Source organism: Fundulus heteroclitus, chromosome 16 (assembly GCF_011125445.2).
Source record: "Fundulus heteroclitus isolate FHET01 chromosome 16, MU-UCD_Fhet_4.1, whole genome shotgun sequence".
Classification (NCBI taxonomy): domain Eukaryota; kingdom Metazoa; phylum Chordata; class Actinopteri; order Cyprinodontiformes; family Fundulidae; genus Fundulus; species Fundulus heteroclitus.
In genome coordinates this window covers 36,640,105-36,661,214 of record NC_046376.1, presented here as the reverse complement: position 1 = coordinate 36,661,214, position 21,110 = coordinate 36,640,105, and the positions used below count along the sequence as shown (strand labels likewise).

The window sequence follows — 21,110 nt, the reverse complement described above, 5'->3', positions numbered from 1 at the left end:
GAACACAAACCGATGATTGTATAGTTTTATTTACTTTAATGTGATGATATAACAAGTTTTTATTTGATTAATTTTTTTTCTTTTAGAGTCCTTTGACCAGCTATGCTCTGACATTGAAAAACAAACTAGTTATACACATAATTTCAACATCAACATTTTTTTAATTGAAAACATTCACTTGTCTGCCTATTCAAACATCGAAAAAAAATATACTCCATGTGTCATTCAGACACACACAGATTCTAGTTAAGCAACACCATAGACCCAATGTTTAAAGATGTCTCCTCCTAATTTGCTTTAACAAACTGTGTGTCACTTAATTTAAATGAAAAGTTTAAATTTACCCTTAATGATGTGACAAAATTAAAGGAGATACTGCATGATAATCTTAACACATTTTTTATGAAGGAATATAATTTATAGAAACTGACCACAATAATATGAACAAATGCAACATTTACAATCATGTAATTTCAGTTTGAACCTGACAGAAAGGCTGCAGAACTAGTTTACCCTGTGAAACAGTTGGAAACATAGTCTTTGCTTCAAAACATCTTAACCAGCAAATAATCTGAAAACACTGCAGAATGATATTGCATTCAGCTATTTGAGATGAGTAGAACAGAAGGCACAGTTGATAGTCATTCATGAATGCTTATGTGAGGAAATTTGATTATTCAGCACGAGACAGCGGGGACTGAGTAACGGGACACAGAATCAGCAGAGAATTCAAAGACAGTGGGTTTTCCCTCCAGCTAAAACTTTGCATCGTACAAACTACAGCACCCTTAATTCGGGATTTGCATATAAAAAGAAGAATGTAACGCGGCAATCAAATGTAATTAAGCAGCATTTTAAAGGCATTGTTTATGTATACAATAAACATGCTGACTAGTCAAATTTGTATTTAATTACATATTTACTGGATAATAATAAAATACATACAAATGTGTTCAAGTTGATGCATTTAAAGACAAAAAAAACAAACAAATTTGGACCAATCTACATCCTTGTAGTAACTGAACATATCCATTAACAGCAAAAGTCAAATTGGAATTGTTGGGACCCTGTCACAAGCTTTATGATTTCTGGGCCATGTCCTAGACCCCGTAAAGAAATCTTAAGATTTTAAGTGTCCTTCAGCAACGTAGAAGCCTCTGGAGGTTTCCCCCTTGAAGTTTATGCCCAGTCAACGCATGGTACCCCGCTGTTAGTCCAAATTCTTCTCAGCATGAAGAATTTGACAGTACATCTGCATGGAGAACACCATGGCCAAAATCTGTCAGGAGAAAGGGTCAAATGGGTCACAGAGCACTTGTTCATTATTTTGCCATTCACTGAAACTGATTCCATGTTACAGTTGCTTTAGAAGTCAGAACTCAGATTTATGAATGGCATCACACCCAGCTTGACCATGTTCAGAAGAAGAACTTGCAAATTGGTGTTGGTCACAGCTCTGCTTTTGAAGCACTCAAACAATAAAGGGAATATGCTCTCAAATAGAAATTGTGCATTACACAAAACTGAAAAACAAACAAACAAATAAAACATGTGGCGTAAATACTTGCATATGTTTTATTCAGGTAAATTTTCATCAAAATTTCTGAGCGGAAATAATTTCAGTGTCACTTCTGACTGTCATGATTCTGACCTGTCTGCTGTCAGCATTCTGCCTCACCATCCCTGCTCTCTGTAATCAGCATAATTCAGCACACCTGCAAGGCTGCCTCTCTACAGGAACCCAGCTCAGCTCACCTGCCCGTTTCCTGTCCTTTATAAGTCCGCAGACAGACAGTGGCAGGTTATTGAAAGCTTTTGATGAGTAGATATCTAGTGGTTCATACCTGATTAAAACGTTATAGACCTTGTGCATGTCTTTTGAATTTCCCTGCCTGTCCTTGCCCTTGTCAGACATCTATCAGGCTGTTGATTTCTGGACCATGTCCTGGAGTCATCCTGCCTTTCTCCTCTGCAGTAAGCCAGGGTTGGGTTACTGCAGAGGATTTCTGATTGTTCTATTGATCGTAATAAAGACAGGTTACTCACATATTTAGATATCAATCTATTTTTAAAATCCAGCACAGATAAATTAGTTCCATTCTAAATATTCTAATCATTAAGAGTATTTTGGGCATCTAGGTTTTCCTAGGTTAATCATTGTATTCTTGGGCAAGACACTTAACCTGCTTTGCCTGCCGTCGGTGGTCAAAGGACCCGGTGGCACCAATTGTCTGGCAGCCTCACTTCCGTCAGACTGCCCCAGGGCAGCTGTGGCTACGATGTAGCTTGCCACCGTCAGTGTGTGATTGGGTGTTACCAAATGTTGTTAGAATTTTTACATTTTTAAACTAAAATGTTTCAAACTAACATTCATAAAATCCTTCTTATAGTGTGAGTTTTTTCCCAAGTCACAAGTTTGATTTCAGGGACTGCTCTAGGTGGTTTTCCTAACTTGTAAGTGGAAAATGTTTTCCTAAATAAATGATTCAAATGATTAAAATCAGACACAGGGAAAAATATTATACACTTTTCTGCTAGAAATATGAATTTGAAATTAAATAACAGTGGACCACAGTATGTAAATCTTTGTCTGCTGATGTTAAGTTTTGCTTGGGTTAACAGAGATTCAATTATTAAATTCTTCTCATATTTTAGCTTCCCTTCATTGGCTTCCTGTTAAATCAAAAATAGAATTTAAAACTCACCTTCTCACGTATAAAACCTTTAATAATCAAGCTCCATTACGTATCAAAGATCTGATTACCCCGTATGTTCCTAACAGTGAGGCAGACATCTGTCTACTTTTAAGACTGGGCTTAAAACATTTTTTCTTTTTACAAAGTTAGACTGGCTTAGGTTACCCTGAGCTATCTCTGTAGTTATGCTGCTATAGGCCTAGGCTGCTGGAGGATATTAAGACCTATTTTTCTCACTCTGCTGATTCTCCGACTGTTCTACAATTTGCATTATTTATTATTCAAACTTTTAACCTTATGTTTTCTCTGTTATTTTTTTTTTCTTCATAGTAGGTACACCTGATTTGGCATTGTGTTAGCTGTGACACCATCCGGGGGTGAGGTGGGGGGCAGATCATCTTCCATTACCACATAACATAGAAAGGATTCTTGGATAACCGAGTGCTGTTTTGTGCTGTATATAAATACAACTGAATTAAGTTGAATTGTACTGATACAAGGTGTAAAACTGAGTTGTTCAAATGAAAAGCAATTAATACATGTAAGAGACAAAGTACCTGTACAATACCGATGCACACACCAACGGGGATGGGGTGGATGTGTTTTCCCAGCAGGGTTTTTGCCCTCTCATAGCACCCCTGCTGCAGACAATCCCACAAAAAAATGTAGGAGAGATTCTGATGAGTAATACAGCAAAGGTGTTCATCAGATGTAGAAGAATGGTGTCAGCAAATGGACGAAGAAGAGGAGCTCTTCTTAGAAACAATTTACAATGGTTTTCCATTTCAGTGAAAACATTATTTTTTTTCTTCAGAAAAATGGTAATAGTATAAAACAACAAAGGTTGCCTGTACAGCTTTGGTAATTAAAAAATTATAATAAGTTGTGTGTGACCCATCTCTTGATCAACTTACCTAGACAACACTACCGCAGAAGGAAGATGTATCTAGTTTAATATTGATTTATTTGTTAGTGAGTTTATATCCAAAAAAAGGCCCGGGTACTTTTAACAGTATATATCAAGAAGGTACACTATCTAAACACATTACATTTAAAAATACGTTAATAACTCCAAAAGAACAGTGAATGTTGTAGCTCATATTATACAGGTTTCTTCAAACAGTTGTTTTAGGGGCTGATGGCTTTGGGCAAGAAGGCTATAATAAGACCCTGTACTGTTCAGGAACAGCTTCCTAATCTCTACAGATTGTAAACTTGTAACCTTCACCACCAGTGAGACAAATCTGCACTCTGGTTAAATTAAGGCAATTCTGGTTTGACTCTAAATAACTGCAGTCTCAGCAACTCTGCATCTAATCTTGTCCTGTGCATGGTTATTGCTGGCAAATATTTGTGGCACTCAGATGAACTCATGCATCTGGAAAACATTTAGTGTCCATTACAGAGTACCAACCCAAAAATGTGCTTTGGGAATTGAAATGTCACCCCATCCTGTTGTTCCTAAGGTTTTCCATAGACTGAGTGACAGACCAACCTCATTCCATACTTTACACGTCTCCTTCTCTGCTCCAATGCAGCAGGATAAGGGCAGGGTTCCGTTCAGCACTTCATACCAGTCTGTTTTGTTGTTCACTCCACAGCATTTGAACTGTACACAGAAACAAAAAGAAGATTCCATTCTGCAGCTATACACAAATTCAGCATATATGTTTTTTTTCCCCTGTTAGGTAATAAATCAATTTCTGTGGTCATCAAATCCTCACCACGGCTGGCCATAATTATCTTTAAAAAAGTTTTCAAGCATACAAATTTTAAGGTAGCACAGTGTAAGTTGTTACCCAAGTATTAGCATAATTTGAGATATATAAAATAATTTTTCAGGTCAATATACAACACTTGGCATGTATCAATACTTTGTGTGGTCTGCCCTTCTCAAAACCTTGCCTATGTAACTTGAGAGGGTCAGATCCATTGCTGAATAGGTCATGTGACGTAGATTGGCGCTCTTGGTCACATGACCCATATTAGGTTACAGGAGTCTGAGCTTAGACTGCTGTACAACAAACAAAAACAGATATGACACTTACCTGCTCTGACATATTTTTGGTTCTCTGATGTAGGATTTAGTCTAGAGGGGTGAATGTGGCCTAGTTTTTACATGTAACTCCATGACTTCTCAGTTTGCTGGTCCAAAGTGGTCTGCTATCAGATTCCAAAACATGGAGGGAGATTGTTTAATTTTTTAACAGTGCAGTATTGCCAGTTACCTTCAGGGGCACCAAAACCAGAAGTTACAGGTATAGAGCCCCTAGTGACTAAAAGCTACATGTTGGTGCTTTAAAGTTATCAATGATAATAATAATCTTTATTGTCATTGGAACATGCTTTCAAACGAAATGTGTCCTCTGCATTTAACCCATATCTTAGGAAGCAGTAAGCTGCCACTGTGCTTAGGGAGCATTCTGGGGCTAAGGGACCCCTACTCAGGGACCCAGAGTGGCAGTCTGTGGGAATTGAACCAGGAACCTTGCTGTCTCCCCAGAATGGAAGCACCCCTGCTCTTTAACCACTACTCGACCACTCCCCTAAAGTCAGAAAGCTAAATGCACCTACAGATGCTTCAATATCAGTGATAACCTGAAAAACTTAGCATGCATAGTTTTCAATGATTCATGTAGCATTCATACCATTTTCTGCACATTGTCCCAGGATTTTTGCAGTTCGCGTTCTGAATTGTATTTCTTCATACCATCCTTTAAATCACCCTTGGCATGTAACTCCACCTACGATAAAGAAAGATGAATAGTTACTTATTCAGACAATAACTCACTAATTTATTGCAAGATAGTTTAGGAAAATGTATTGCAGAACAGATTACTGTATTGGTCTAGCTATACTCACACAGCCATTCACACTTTGTGTTGTTATATTTTTTTATATTCCGTTCTCTTACTAGTTAAATTGTGAATTAAATTAACAAAGCAAGTTAGAGTTTCCTTGACAATCAATCATCAGTCATTGATGACTGACTTGAAAAAGTATTCACACCCCTTCAACATTTTCACGAAGATGTACAACTTCATAGTTCACCAAGTTGTGCATAATTGTGAGAAGGACAATGTTTTCAAACATTTTCACACATAAACCTTTGATATATATTCAGGCAACATAAATCTAAATGCAAATGTTGCTTTCACCATCATGCTAAAGCACAGTCAGATTAAATGGATGACCTCTGTGAACATTAATTTTCTTGTAGGTCTGAACTTTGACAGGGCCTTTCCAATTGATGAATTCCTATTGAATCAATATCAGCAGTTCTCTGAGAGTGCTTTACTTATTTTCCCTTCTTCCAATGAGCATGACGAAGTAGTGCATATTGGTTCGTGAATGTGTGTGCGTTACTGAGTGTGATTGGGTGAAGCGCAAAACACTTTGTGAAGCATATGGACATTATGGTATATATCAATAATCTGTCCCAGTCAATGAATAGATAGCTACAACTATTGTGGGCCCAAAACAGAGCCTTGAGCCCGTAACGTTTTTTTCATGAATGTTTTTAATAGAAGTGTGCAGGGCCAGAAGGCTCCTGTCAATGATGGGCTCACTGTAGATTTTTATAAAGCCTACTGGAACATCCTAGCAGAACGTCTGGCCACTGGTTCACCTTCGCTTTCGGGCCGCAGGATGGCAATTATTCTACTGGCAAAAAAAGGAAATCTGTAGGACATTAGGAACTGGCGCCCTTTGTCTCTCCTGTGCACCAATTACAAAATCCTTTCCAAACCCCTAGCGACTTGTCTGAGCGAAGCTATGAAACAGCTGTGAGCAACATCTACCTAATTAGGGATGTTTTGGAGGTCTTTGGTTCACTGGGTCTAAAAACAGTCTTTATTGTATTAAATCAAGAAAAGGCATTTGACTGCTCTGAACACGGCTAATCTGGGGAGGACTCAGAGTAGAGCCGCTGCTCCTCCACGTCGAGAGGAGCCAGTTGAGGTGGCTCGGGCATCTGGTCAGGATGCCTCCTAGACGTCTCCCTGGTGAGGTGTTCCGGGCATGTCCCACTGGGAGGAGGCCCAGAGGAAGACCCAGGACACGCTGGAGGGACTATGTCCCCTGCCCCGGAGGAGCTGGCCCAAGTGGCTGGGGAGAGGGACCTCTGGGCCTCCCTACTGAAGCTGCTACCCCCACGACCCGAGCCCGGATAAGCGGAAGAAGATGGATGGATGGATAGATGGATGGATGGATGGATGGATGGATGAATGCATGAACACGGTTAATTGTGGAGAAAACCTCTCCATTGTTTTCTTCTGGAATTTGGAATTTCCCATTCCAAATTCTTTAAGATGAACTTTGGTTCTCTTGGTGCATTCTAAGAAATTATTCAATCATGCTATGGTTATGGTTTTCAATCATTTTTATTTGTAATTTTTATTCTTTTTGTGTGTACATAGTCCTTAGTTTCTTTGACCTTGATTTTGCTTTTTAGCTTGATTTTGCTTAGTAGTTTTGGTAATGTTTCATTAGCCTTTTATTTCACTGCTTTTATCTTTCTATTGTCTACTTCATTTTTTGTTGTCTTTTTATTGTGTTATATATTTAGCGAGTTTTATTTTTGTTGTACAGCACTTTGTAAACCTTATGCTTGTTAAAATTGTGCTATATAAATAAAGTGGATTGAATTAAATAGCCTAGTAAAGAAGTTGAATGGAATATGTTTGAGTTGAAATTTAATTATTTCTATTAATAAATTCTTCTACTTGAAGAAAAGTTGTCACTTGTTACGGTCCATATTATCATTTATATGTGCGGAGTTGTTTTTAGATTGCTGTTAGAGAATCTAGAGTTTGAATCCCTCTTTAATATATTGTCCTAATCTCAAAGCAAACTGGACTGATATATTCACAGGATAATACCTGACTGACTGAGGGTTATTTGATTAAGTGTTAAATAACTTACAAGCTTTTAATTGCACAATACATCCTCCATGAGATGGCTGGTGTAACATGTTGTACAATTCAACAATGGTTGTTGAATCCATGAACCTTCTCTAGGGTCTTTTTCTTTATTTCCTGTCCAGCAGCTCCATCTCCAACATCCTCTTTCCATTGTATTATCTTTTGTCAAAACTTGTCCAAACCATTTGAACCTTGCCTCTATAACTCTCTCTCCAAACTGCCCAACTTTAGCTGTTCCCCTGAGTTGCTCATCTCTAATCCAGTCCATCTCAGCCTCTACAACTCCACCTGTGTTTTACACAGAATCACTGTCCCCAAACTGTACATTATAGCAGGTCTCACTACAGTCCTATGTTGAGAAAATTAAGTTTTACAGAAACACAGAGTTTTTAGTGATAACATAATGGAGGTGAATCCAGTAAAATGGGAGAGTTGCTCACTACAGATACATACTGTTTTAATGACGGTTAAGAGAAGATGCAGCTACAATAAGGAGAGAATTTAGGCATAAAACAACAAGAACCGAAGTAGACAAGACCGGATGAGATGTCCTTGACCAGAGGCCAGAGGGGGGAGACGGAAACTGCAGGATGTAGGCAGGCTCTGGGGCTGGCTATATCCCACCTTCAGGGCTTAGATGATTCCTTTAGCCTCATGTATTTCTTTCATTTCTAGTTTCATTGAAAGGAATCTAATTGTTTGAATTTCTTTTATTATCATAATGTTGACTCTCCTAGACCTTTTTCTTTCGCTAAAGCCTGGTTTCCTATTTTTCTCTCTTTCGTATTTCTGAGGTTTTTATGAGTATTATTTTATCTCTTTTCCTTACTTCTAAGGTTCTCATAGACCCCTTTCTGGGTAAAGCATAGTTCATGAGTTTTATTATGACTTCCTCTAAATTTCTAAGGTTTTTATATTTTGCTTTGAGTCTTCTTTATTCTAAATAAGGACAATTTACTTTATTGAATTTTGGTGTATTTCTTTTTCCTTTTTCTTCCAAAGGTTTTGGCTATTGGTTGCAACTGTAAAAGAGGGAGTGAAAATGATCGAAGGACATAAGAAATGTGCCAAAAACAGAACTAGACAGAACTGAAAGAATGGGTATAGAGTGGAGTTTTGAAGTGTGCTGGCTCAAAAGATATGCAGAAAGTTAAAAAGAGGGCTGACAAGGTGTGGGACAGATGGGTCAAGCACGGCGAATTGGAAGCTGATCTAGAAGGCTCTCTTCCCCAGTGTCAGTTTAGCCATTTTAAAAGCAGTCTGATATTGAACTGAAAGAAAACAAATAAATCAGAAAATTCTGGGAAGAAGTCATGGGGCACTCTGGCCGTGCAATATTCTTTTGTTTCCTACAGCATCCAGACTGTCAACACATTTTTGTCTTCACATATCAGGGGTGGCAATATACTTCCTGGCGTCTTCAATCATGTCCTGAAACATCTGTCAGAACTACAGTTACCTAACAATGTCACCCTCCTCCAATATGTGGATGACCTCATCCTAGCTGCACCAATTGCAGAGGCCTGACAGCAAAGCACTCACTTGATGCTGTCTCTATTAGCAGAAAAAGGCTACAAGATAAAGTGAGAAATACTACATGTTTGCAGAACCTCTGTTACTTTCCTAGGAAGAGTTATCTCCACAGCCACACCCTCACACAGAAATGCCATTCTGTGTAATCCCGAACTTGAAACGGTGCAAGAAATATTAGACTTTCTTGGACTTACCGGATACAACAGAAATCATGTCCCAGAGATTTCACTTATTATTAAACTGATGAGAGACATCGTTACAAGAGTTGGGGGCAGAAACTTACAAATAACACTCCACTGGACAAATGAAGCAGAGGAAGCTGTTACGAAAACAAAACAGGCCCTTGCCACTGCTGCTACTGTCTCTACCCCAGACTACAATCTTCAATTTCATCTGGATGTTTGTGAAGCAATGGTTTCCATTGCTCTTTTTCAGAAAAAAGAGGGATAGAGAAAAGTATTAAAGTACCTCAGCAGTAAACTAGACAATGTTGAAATAGGACACACAGGCTGCAAAATACTTAGCAGCACTGTCAAAGGCCATCCAAAAAAGTGCACACATGGTAATGTGCCACGACATGGAAAAAAAAAACACCATCTATGGTGTGAGACCATTTCTGAGTCCTCAAGCATTCACATCGGCACAAAGAAAGCAAATAAATTGCAGATGTCCCGCTAAAACCACACATCACTTAGGTCACTAAACCAACAAACTTGGCCGCTAGGATGCAACAAGAGTCTGATCAGCCTGTGAAGCCTTCACGACTGTAAAGAACCAACATCACAACAGATCAAGCTGAGAAGTGACGTGGACACAGAACTACTCCCAGATCCAGACCTGGAGTTATTCACAGATGGATGCTGTTGCAAAGGAGGTACTTGAAATGTGGCCTTATCTCCTGTTGTCCAAGCAAACAATGACTGAATGATTTTTTTTTTACTGTGGTTATAAATGGTCTTATTTCACAATATGCATTGGCACAACTTAGAGAAATAAAAGCTTTGAACAAAGCACAGAAAATGCAGAAGGAAAATGTGTAAAGCCTGATTATGCTTATGGCCATTGAGCCACATGGATGCACCACAGTGGGCGAGGAGAAATTCTCACATCAGCTGGCACCTTGGTAACACAGAATAACACCGATGTCCTGAGTAAGACTGGAATCAGTGCTGGCACAGTTTGACAAAGGGAAGTAACAAGTTGAGGGAGAGGCCAACATTAACACTCCTTTGTGATTGTGGAGATTTTGAAGCATTTGTCAGTCGCTCTGTCATGTCATCACCAGGGATAGATAAGTGGTTTGAGGGATTCGGGTGAGGTTGAGTAGGGAGGGGTCAACACAAAGTGCTCTCCTCTGGTCACAGATCACCTCTTCTGTCCAAGAGGAAGAGGGCTTTGCAATGGAGCTTGATCAATGTAGCTTTCTTGAGGGCCCCAGTAAAATTATATCTTCAAGAATAATGTTCTGGTTGGGTTAAAAATCTGAATAGCTGGAGAAAGGTGCATTTAAAAACATTTCTGCAGTTCCTGTGAGGGTAGTTGTATATGCTACTTAAACTTTTTGTTTGCCTTAAAAAGCATGTCCTTGTCATTGTGGGGAAGGAGCAATTTGAAGTCTGATACCAAAGCCTGTCCCCTCAGACCATAAAACACATCAAAACAATAATAAAAAAAAAAATCAGGGAAATCTAACTGTGACAAAATGAGTCAAAGTTTAATAGAATGAAGTATATAATTAAAGCACAAAATAAAAACTATATAGATGGCTGAGCAGGTATGTCAGCTCTTCCCAGTTATCTTTGTAGCACTTATGGAGTTAAAACCAAGAGGTACCATGCTCTCAGCCCAGCTGCTTAGATGTTTATTTGTCTTTATATCCACATTATGGGTTGAGTAAATTGTATTATTCTGTTTATTTGTTTGAAATTGTTGTTTTTCTCCTGTTTGGTGCAGATCAGAGACTGTGTGGACAGTGAGCTCACCTGGTCATGGAGGTAATATAAAATCAGCACCAAGGTGATCTCTGTCAGGATCAGAATCACCAGGATTACAAAGAACTGCAAAACAGAGAAGATCAGCTGAAGAATGACATGTGCCTTTCAAAGGTTAGAATGAGAATTTCAAGTGTAACACGGTGACTCTATCTCCTGTTATTTAGTAACCTTTTTTGTAATAATGATCCCCAAATTTTCTCTGGATAAAAAAAGTTTTTATATAACCGTATGACATCATATTCTTACAGTGAACAAAAGACAGCGCTGCTCCTTTAGAGCTCCGAGGCAACCCAGGAATCCTGTGACCATCGTGATACCACCAGCAACCAGCAACACATTGGCAGCTGAAAGTGATGGGAAGGACAAGGGCAGAGAGGAAAACTCTGCCTGTTTGAAGGAAAGCCAGACCCCGACGCCGAATAAGCCACATCCTCCAAGCTGAAAAGGAAATATAAAGTCAGAGCAGGATTAAAACCCCCGAAAGGAAAAATAAGGGTTTGATAAGGCTGTCATAGTTTTGAGTTTTTAAAGTAGCTGTTATTAAACCTTTACTTAAGAAACCTTCTCTTGATCAAGATGAGTTAGTAAATTACAGACCTATATCTAATCTTCTTTTCTTATCTAAAATTCTTGAGAAAGTAGTTGCTAATCAACTTTGTGAACATTTACAAAGTAATGACCTACTTGAGGAGTTTCAGTCAGGCTTCAGAGCTCATCATTGCACTGAAACAGCTCTGGTGAAGGTCACTAATGATATTCTCATGGCCTCAGATAATGAACTTGTGTCTATACTTGTCCTGTTAGATCTCAGTGCTGCGTTTGATACAGTTGATCACAATATTCTCCTACAAAGACTTGAGCATACTGTAGGGATTAAGGGAAAAGCATTAGGCTGGTTTAAATCTTATCTGTCAGACAGATTCCAGTTTGTTCATGTTAATAATAAATCTTCCTCAAACTCTAGGGTCACTTGTGGAGTACCACAGGGTTCAGTCCTTGGACCAATTCTCTTTACTATATATATGCTTCCCATTGGCAAAATTATCAGACAGCATGGGATTAATTTCCACTGTTATGCTGATGATACTCAGCTATATTTATCCATAAATTCTGATGAATCCAATCAATTACTTTGACTGCAGTCATGTCTTGAAGACATCAAAAGCTGGATGACTTTAAATTTCCTGCATCTAAATTCTGACAAGACCGAAGTTGTAATCTTTGGGCCAGAGTCCTCAAAAAATAAAGTTCTTAATCAATCACTTAATCTGGGTGGCATTAACTTGGCCTCTGGTAATAAAGTAAAAAGTCTTGGTGTTGTTTTTGACCAAGACATGTCATTTAAATCCCATATTAAACAGGTTTCCAGAGTTTCCTTTTTTCACCTCTGGAATATTGCCAAAATTAGAAACATTCTGTCCAGGGGTGATGCTGAAAAACTAGTCCATGCATTTGTTACTTCAAGGCTGGACTATTGTAATTCTTTACTATCAGGAAGTCCACAAAATGCAGTTCAAAGTCTTCAGCTGATCCAAAATGCTGCAGCAAGAGTTCTGATGAAAATCAACAAGAGGGATCATATTTCTCCAATTTTAGCTTCCCTTCATTGGCTTCCTGTTAAATCAAGAATAGAATTTAAAATTCTCCTTCTAACATATAAAGCCCTTAATAATCAAGCTCCATCATATATCAGAGCTCTGATTACCCCGTATGTTCCTAACAGAGCACTTCGCTCTCAGACTGCAGGTCTGCTGGTGGTTCCTAGAGTTTCTAAAACTAGAATGGGAGGCAGATCCTTTAGCTATCAGGCTCCTCTCCTGTGGAACCAACTCCCAGTTTTGGTCCGTGAGGCAGACACCCTGTCTACTTTTAAGACTAATCTTAAGATTTTCCTTTTTGACAAAACTTATAACTAGAGTGGCTCATGTTACTCTGAGCTACCTCTATAGTTATGCTGCTATAGACTTAGGCTACTGGATGACATCAGGGTCTAATTTTCTCACTCTATAGAGTTCTACTGTTCTTCAGTTATGCATTGTGTTGTCATTTCTGCTTTAACTTTCTGTTTTCTCTCTTTTATCTTCATAGTAGGTACACCTGGTCTGGCGTTCTGTTAACTGTAACATCATCCAGAGAAGACGGCTCACCCGCTACTACCATCTAATGTAGAACAGATTACTGGATCAATGTGTGCTTCTGCGCTTTTTTGTCTCTCTTGTTGTGTCTCTGCTCTGTCTTCTGTAACCCCCAGTCGGTCGAGGCAGATGACCGTTCATACTGAGCCCGGTTCTGCCGGAGGTTTTCCTTACCGTCAATGGGGAGTTTTTCTTCCCACTGACGCTTCATGCTTGCTCAGTATGAGGGATTGCAGCAAAGCCATGTACAATGCAGATGACTCTCCCTGTGGCTCTACGCTTCTCCAGGAGTGAATGCTGCTTGTCGGGACTTTGATGCAATCAACTGGTTTCCTTATATAGGACATTTTTGACCAATCTGTATAATCTGACCCAATCTGTATAATATGATTGAACTTGACATTGTAAAGTGCCTTGAGATGACATGTTTCATGATTTGGCGCTATATAAATAAAATTGAATTGAAATTTAATTGAATTGAGTTCTATTTTAGTTTGGTTTGTGCCATAGGGTGGTTTTGGGTTGATTTTGTACTTGTATTCTGTTTATGTAATAAGTTTTACTTGCGATCAGCCACGGTTTTGTTTTCTCTGTTTTGAGGTTTCTTTTGCAGTTATTGTTTTAGGTTTGGTTTCTGATCTGTTCTTGTTTTGAGCCTCAGCACTGATGTCTGGTCTAATTACTTACTCTGCACACCTGCCTTACTCCACCCCTCCTGCAATCACCTCTCACCGGTTTCACCTGTTTCCACCTCCATATAAACTGATAAGACCAGACATCAGTGTCAGGTCGTCTTGTTAAGTTTATGGGTGAGTCTTCGCCTGCGATTTTCAGTGTATGTTTTGCTTTTGGATTTTTGACCCTGTTGTCTCCAGAAACCTGAGCGATCCTGTCTGTTCTGCCTGTTCCTGTTTTTAACCTGCCCTGCTGGAATGTTTGTTTTTCTGCTGTCTTTTGGTTTGATGTTTTTTTTTGGCTTTTTTCCCCTGTTTTTTGATTTTTGTTAATAAAGAACCTGATCTGAACCTCTGCTGTTCTGGTTGAATTCTGGGTCCCCTGCCTCTGATCATTACCAAGGCAGTCTTTTAAGAGTCAATACAAAACATTTCAGAAACAATAATCGACACAGAGCCCAGATGCTACTCTAACGTTTAGTGATATTATTATTGTAACTTTTTCTGTAGAAAATATAAAAATAGGACTGGCAGCTTGTGTCTGGTGAAAGTACTTACCCAGAAGATAAGATTGAAGACAAACATCAAATATTTAACGCAGCACAAGCACCTCCGAGAAACAGACATCCTGCAAGAAAGGGGGACAGATAAGAGCAGAAGACCTCAACTTAAACAGTTTCACTGTACTATGTGCTCTTCAAGGGTCATAAAGCATTGTATCTGTTGTGGCCTGTTTAGCACAATTTTAAAGAGATCCAAAAGTTTCTGGCACAGCTTCACCGACTTCTGAAGTGCACGAAGAGGGTCAATGAACTGATAGATGAAAACTTCAACACTTGGAAGTTAAGGAGCCGACTTTAACAGACCAATGCTTTTCGACTTGTCCTTCTTAGATGGAGGGAGATGGAGGATGAAATATAAATGACACTGAAAAACTAGTCCATGCATTTCTCCTATTTTAGCTTCCCTTCATTGGGTTCCTGTCAAATCCAGAATATAATTTTAAATTCTCCTTCTCGCATATAAAGCTCTTAAGCTCCGTCATCCATCAGAGATCTGATTGCTCCGAGTGCTCCAAACAGCACTTTGCTGTCTACTGGTGGTTCCTAGAGTCTCTAAAAGTAGAATGGGAGAGAGAGCCTTTAGTTATCAGGCTCCTCCACTGTGTAACCAACTCCCACTTTTAGTCTGTGAGGTACACACCCTGTCTACTTTTAAGACACTTTAAAACTTTCCTTTTTGACTAAGATTATAGGCAAACAAAAAATAGTGGCTTGTTACCCTGAGCTATTTCTGTGGTTATGCTGCTATAGGCTTAGGCTACTGGAGGACATCAATATCTATTCCTCTCACTCTGAGTGATTTTGCTTAAATTGTCATTTCAACTTTTAACTGTAGGTTCTCTCTGTCTTTTTTCCTCTTCATAGTAGCTACACCTGGTCTGGCATTCTGTTAGCTGTGACCCCATTCGGGGTATGGGTGGGGGTGGGGTAGATCATCTTCCATTACCCTATATAACAAAAGATTCTTGGAGCAATGTGTGCTTCTGTGCTTTTTTGTGTCTCTGCTCTGTCTTCTCTAACCACCAGTCAGTCATTGGAGATGGCCGTTCACACTGAGCCTGGTTCTGCTGGAGGTTTTTCCTTCCTGTTAAAGGGGAGTTTTGTTCTGCACAATTGCTTCATATATGCTCAGTATGAAGGATTGCTGCAAAGCCATTTATAATGCAGACAACGGTCCACTGTGGCTTTACAGTCTTTAAGGAGGAGTGAATGCAGCTTGTCAACAATACAATCTGCTGGGTATCCTTAAATATGAAACATTTTGACCAGTCTATGTCATGATTTGGGCCTGTTAAAATCTGTTGGGCTCTTTTTGCTCTTCATTGCCAGCCAGGACTCAGAAAAATACCTAAAAAAGTTATCACCTAGAGTTTTGTATGCCTTGAAAGCTTTTTTTTGGTAACTGTTTGGATTTATGCTTGCTCTAACCTTGTTGGGAACTCATCAGCTGATTCGCTCTGGTCATGACCCGGACTGTCTTTGACTACAGATTCTGCCAAGCCCCTTGGACTGCTCACTCCAGCTCACTCCAGCTCACTCCAGCTCACTCCAGCTCACTTATCTGATTTCTGCCATTTTCTCCTGGTCAGCCTGGTTCAATCATTCTTCACCTGGTCTACTCATGCCATCTATGTATCATCTGCCGTTACAACCATTTCCTGTCTTGTCAGCCACCACCTTCCCTCCAGACAATAAACTTTTAAGTAAACATACCCTTGCTCGAATATCATGTTCTCTGCGTACAAGCCTTACAATCTGTCTGTATGATCTGATTGAATCTGACTTTGTAAATTGCCTTGAGATAATGTGTTGTGAATTTTTGCTATATAAATAAATAGGGCGATAACAGAATAATAGTACCTCAGGTGAAAAACGCACATTTTTATTAGTATATTTCTCTTTGCAAAACCACAACACAGTTCTGGGTAAAAAGTCCCTTTAAATTCCCCTGACCATCACTCCATCATCTAATGACCCTTAAACAGAAAATGCATAGAAGATATTTTGGAATTCTTGTTTAACTTTAAACATTGAGTATACATATGTAATGATGTATTTGTGTGCAAGAGCACGTTTACACTGGAAGTCTAATCTGAATTGTCCTTCCAGCCACCCTACACAGGAAGTCTAACTGCTGAAAGGAAGGAAGCTCCCTCCCCAGCTCAATAGCCCTAATTATACTGCTGAAGGCATTTCCCATGTCTACTATGGCTTACAGCATCTTCCTCAGGCACAGATCATTTCTCCAACAAAACAAAACCCATACTTTAAAATTTCTTTTGACACAGAGATTGGAAAGCCAGAATAACATCCTGTAAGTTTAGTATACCATATGAAACATAGTTGGAGTAGGTTTGAGACTTCAAATCTGGGTCATAAACAGGAAAATCCAAAATGGCGCCAGTGATGAGTGCTTATGATTTTTATCAACACCACTTCACAAGAAAGAACCAGGACAACTGACTGCAGTATACCTAATCTGATAAATAAAATAAAGACAAATTTAAACTAACATTTTCTTTCAGTATTTCTTTTCAAATGTCGTAATACAGATTATATTTGTTTTTATTTAGGTATTCCTCACCCTATGCTTTTTCATATGCTACATGATTTTCCATTTTTTGCAAATAAAATTCTGAAAAGTGTGTTGGGCATCTTTATTCAGCCCGTTTAATTCTGAAACTCTAAATAAATTCCATAGTTATAAATAGCTTTCTGTTGTCACCATATTGATAGACACCTGGTGTCTAATTCAATCCTACTGTTTCTGGATGCAGAGGTTTAGAGAACACATTGCTTTGTGTAGACCAAGGAACCCAGCAGACATGTCAGGGAGAAGGTTCTGGTCCTATTTGAAGCAGGGTTAGGTTCTACAACAATAGCCCAAGCTTTGAAGATCTCCCTGAACTCTTATCAATCCATCATCTGAACATGAACAGAGAATGGACCAACTGCTGAGCTAGCAAGACATGGGTGTCCACCTAAACTGACAGGTCAAGCAGCCAAGAGGTCCATGGTGACTCTAGAGGATCTGCAGAGATCTACAACTAAGGTGGGAGTATCTCCTGAGAATACTAGCATAGCTATGCTCTCCATAAATCAGATGATTATGGAAGAGTAGTAAGAACAAAGCAATTGTTAAAAGGACTCCAGTATGGACTACAAGCCATCGGGGATACAGCAAATGTATGGACAAAAACTACCCCAGGACATCATTCTGAAGACTCCCTTTTCACTGTAAAGTATAGTGTTTACACTGTCATGTTGTGGGGAGGCTGTTCTTCAGGTACATGGGTCAGATTGATGGGGAAATGGGTCAAGCCAAATATGGAACAACCCTGTATTTAGAAGCTTTTAAAGGCTGGGGTGGAGGTTTACCTTCCAGCAGAACATCCAATGATTCAGTGAAATGCTGGTAAAGATTCTTAGTCATGCAGAGCATGGTAAATCCCAAATAAGTGAAAATAACGGAACAACAGGGCTTCAGCTCTTGTAGACGGACACATTTCACTCTTCATCTTAAGGGCTTTTTCAATTCAAAGCAAATAAGGGAGAAGTTCCAAGCTTTTAGGCTGTTTTGGATGTGTAATTCTGCAGATCTAAATTCATATGCAGACTAGACTCACCTAAGAGTAGGGCATTGTTATTGCAATTGTTAGCCTGGCTATCTGAGAGATGTATGGTCACATGAAAACGGGGTGAATTGTATGTTTTTGAAAGCTGGAATCTGAGGCCTAATTTAGAGTTGATTTGTCTCATTTAATGTAAATTGCTGCCTTAAACCCTCTCTCAAACCATCTATCTTCTCCGTCCAAATTATGAATATTTTGGGTCTCAACAGAGTGTCCCTTATGCAGGAGGTGTAGGTGGACAACTGAGTCTTGTCCAGAGGAGCTGGCTCTCCTGTGTTGAGCCATATGTCTGTAGAGAAGTTTACGTTCTCCAAAATGGAGGTCTGGAATTCCTCACTGTACTGAATTGCATATACTACACCACTCAGTTTGTTTGGGAATTTTGTCCTTGTGGCCTGATGAAGCCCACAGGTACACCATGTCAGTCATCAAATAAAGTTGTTTCTCAGTATTTCTGGAGTCTTCACTTCATCAGATCTTTATACTTGCACCATGTACCTTATGAGTCAGTGAAGTTGTGCCTGAAACCTTTTGATCTCCATGATAAGAGATATGCTATCTACTATTTATCAAAGTAAATCTTTTACTGTAACTTGTTATAGGATTAAAAAAGTCCCTGACATAATACACTGATGCAAACAACTTCTGGCCTTCATATGGGCATTGCCATCTAGTTTAAGAAACACTACAATGACCTCGGAGTTTAGTCGTAGCCTCAACACCCCCTCTTACCAATGTGATTGAGTATTTGGGGAATGACCCCATTGCAACCTTCACTGCGCCACCAGCTGCTAATATCTTTGTAACAGACCTCACCAGAGGTCCTGTAACCATAACCTACTGAGTTTGTGCTATATAGCTTAATTTGGGAGCCCACAATATGTTAAACATCTGAGATGATCAGTACTCGGATCTTATAAATATAAGAAACAAAAATTAAACAGCAAGTGTTAATTGAGCATGCAATTGCTTCATTGGGAATACATTTAAAATCCTTAGCTTGGATGATAGTGATTAATAAAAGTGGAGTAAAATCTGAAGTTAAACTTTACCTGAAGATGACTTTTATTTCTTTCAGTTCTTGTCACACTCCGCTTAAAGCCAAACTCCCTTAATGCTTTGTTAGGTTGGCAAATGTCCTAGAATTGGTCTCTGAACAGGCCAGGCCCCTGAATCAGTTTTTCCTCCTTCCTGAGTGAACTTAAACGCGTTCTTTTTACAGCTTAACTCGTTTTTCCACAGGCTTGAAATGTAAACATAATTTCTATCTTGAAGAATTCCACCTATGTTTAATGCCTTTCTTCTCACAGAATTCTGCCTTTGTCAGTCCCACGCTCGTCCACACTGTCTCTCTCCTCAATGTTTTCCAGATGTGTGTTGTTGCCCGTCCCCTTCAGGATCCCTCCCCCTCCTGTTTTTTCACACTACTGGTCCCTCCTTGGGCAGCAGATTCTAGTTCTTAGCATGTCTTTCAAATCACAGTTTTTTCTTCTTTGTTCCAGAAATCTAAAGTCAGCCTCCTGTTTCCTCCATTTCAGTGATATGACTCAGCATACAGCAGAAGTTCAAGTACATTCTGATGCTATGGAACTTACAGGCTGGCGTACTTCCTGGCTAAACAATGGATCATGCCCTAATATTGCTGATCACGCTCAAATAAAATGGTTGTGTTTATAGGATCCTAGGTTTTTGAGCCACTTATTACTATTCCTTTCACAACTTTAACTTTTTATTTTGTCTGAACACATTTTGTTGTTGATTAATTTAAATGCAGCTTTATTGAATTTTAGTGTACTGCTACTGGTTAGATTCTGATAATAACTGAGACGCTTGCTTCATGTAGTGGGAGAAGGAATAACCAAATCCATGGGGGCAGTATCACCGGTTTAATGTAAAGCAAATCTAATAATATTCAATTGGAAAGATGACTCTGGGGTCAGATTTTGAACAAGTTAGTTTAAAGTATGACATGTGTCAAGATGATGCTATGTCTCACTCAGCTACTGTTCTCCATAATTCACATATTGGCACACTGGTTAGAGTTGCTGTGCTTTCTTGCAGGATTCCTGTGATTTAAACTCTGCATAGACCAAGCTCCATGGAAAAACATACAGAGACATGAAAATGTATTAACACATTTTGTCATGTTACATCACAAATATCAATGTTTTTTAATAATGTTTTTTTTGTGATAGACCAGGACAAAGTGGTTCGTTGTTTTTGAAGTAAGAGAAAATACAGGATTTTTCACAATTAAAAATCAAATTTAGGATCACAGTCCTGCTGGAATATGGTCTTCCACCCCTAACTAGCTTTCTTCCAGGATTGACCTATATTTAACTTCATCCATCTACTGTCACCACCATGTTTCCACACCATGGGATGTTTTTCAGAGTCATTAGCTGGGACACAATGTTTTGCACGTAGGTCAAAAAGGTCAATTTGGGTCATATTCAATAAATTAGAATGTTACTGAAAAGTTAATTCATCTCAGTAACTCAATACACTAAGGGAAACACATTATATAGATTAACACAGACTGGTGAGGTTTTAAAGCCTTTGTATTTTCCCCACCTCCAGTAAAAACACAGTACTTAAGATTAAACTATGTGTACAAAGTTGTGTGGTGGCATTGTGTTGATTCACTCTTTCTACCAGCAAGGTGCAGCTGGCAGGCTGCAGCAACAGGTATACCTAATCATCTGCAATTAACAAGAGCATTAATGGGAGCAGGAGTCAGTTGGAAGGTGTCAGAGCATTTGCTTACCAAGAGTGGTAACCTGACCAAGAGCCTGTCTCTAAAATGTGCCTTTACACCAAGTATTATTCCCATGACTCATCCATGCTTCTCCCTTGTAGGAACCTTTTGATTGGCTGTTGGATCTTCACTTTGCTTCAGCTCTGTTCCTGCATTCTCGAGAGGATCCAAGTAAGCCACCGAAGCCATTTATTCAATTCAAT

General features: G+C 39.1%; 1 protein-coding gene across 2 annotated transcripts; it reads right to left on the bottom strand.

The window, feature by feature from the left end:
- Window positions 1-11: 11 nt before the first annotated feature.
- Window positions 12-19,523, bottom strand: tspan4b (tetraspanin 4b). 2 transcript variants are annotated; one of them, XM_021307633.2, is made up of 8 exons: window positions 19,202-19,523; window positions 14,513-14,582; window positions 11,392-11,583; window positions 11,134-11,208; window positions 5,345-5,440; window positions 4,192-4,305; window positions 3,254-3,337; window positions 12-1,279 (listed from the first exon to the last, which is right to left on the bottom strand). In XM_021307633.2, the coding sequence occupies exons 2-8, from the start codon at window positions 14,579-14,581 to the stop codon at window positions 1,211-1,213; spliced, it is 699 nt and encodes a 232-aa protein (XP_021163308.1). In that variant the 5' UTR covers window position 14,582; window positions 19,202-19,523; the 3' UTR covers window positions 12-1,210. The 2 variants fall into 2 exon arrangements, with proteins under 2 accessions (XP_021163308.1, XP_012736461.1); XM_012881007.3 differs by having other exon boundaries at window positions 3,254-3,334.
- Window positions 19,524-21,110: the final 1,587 nt, after the last annotated feature.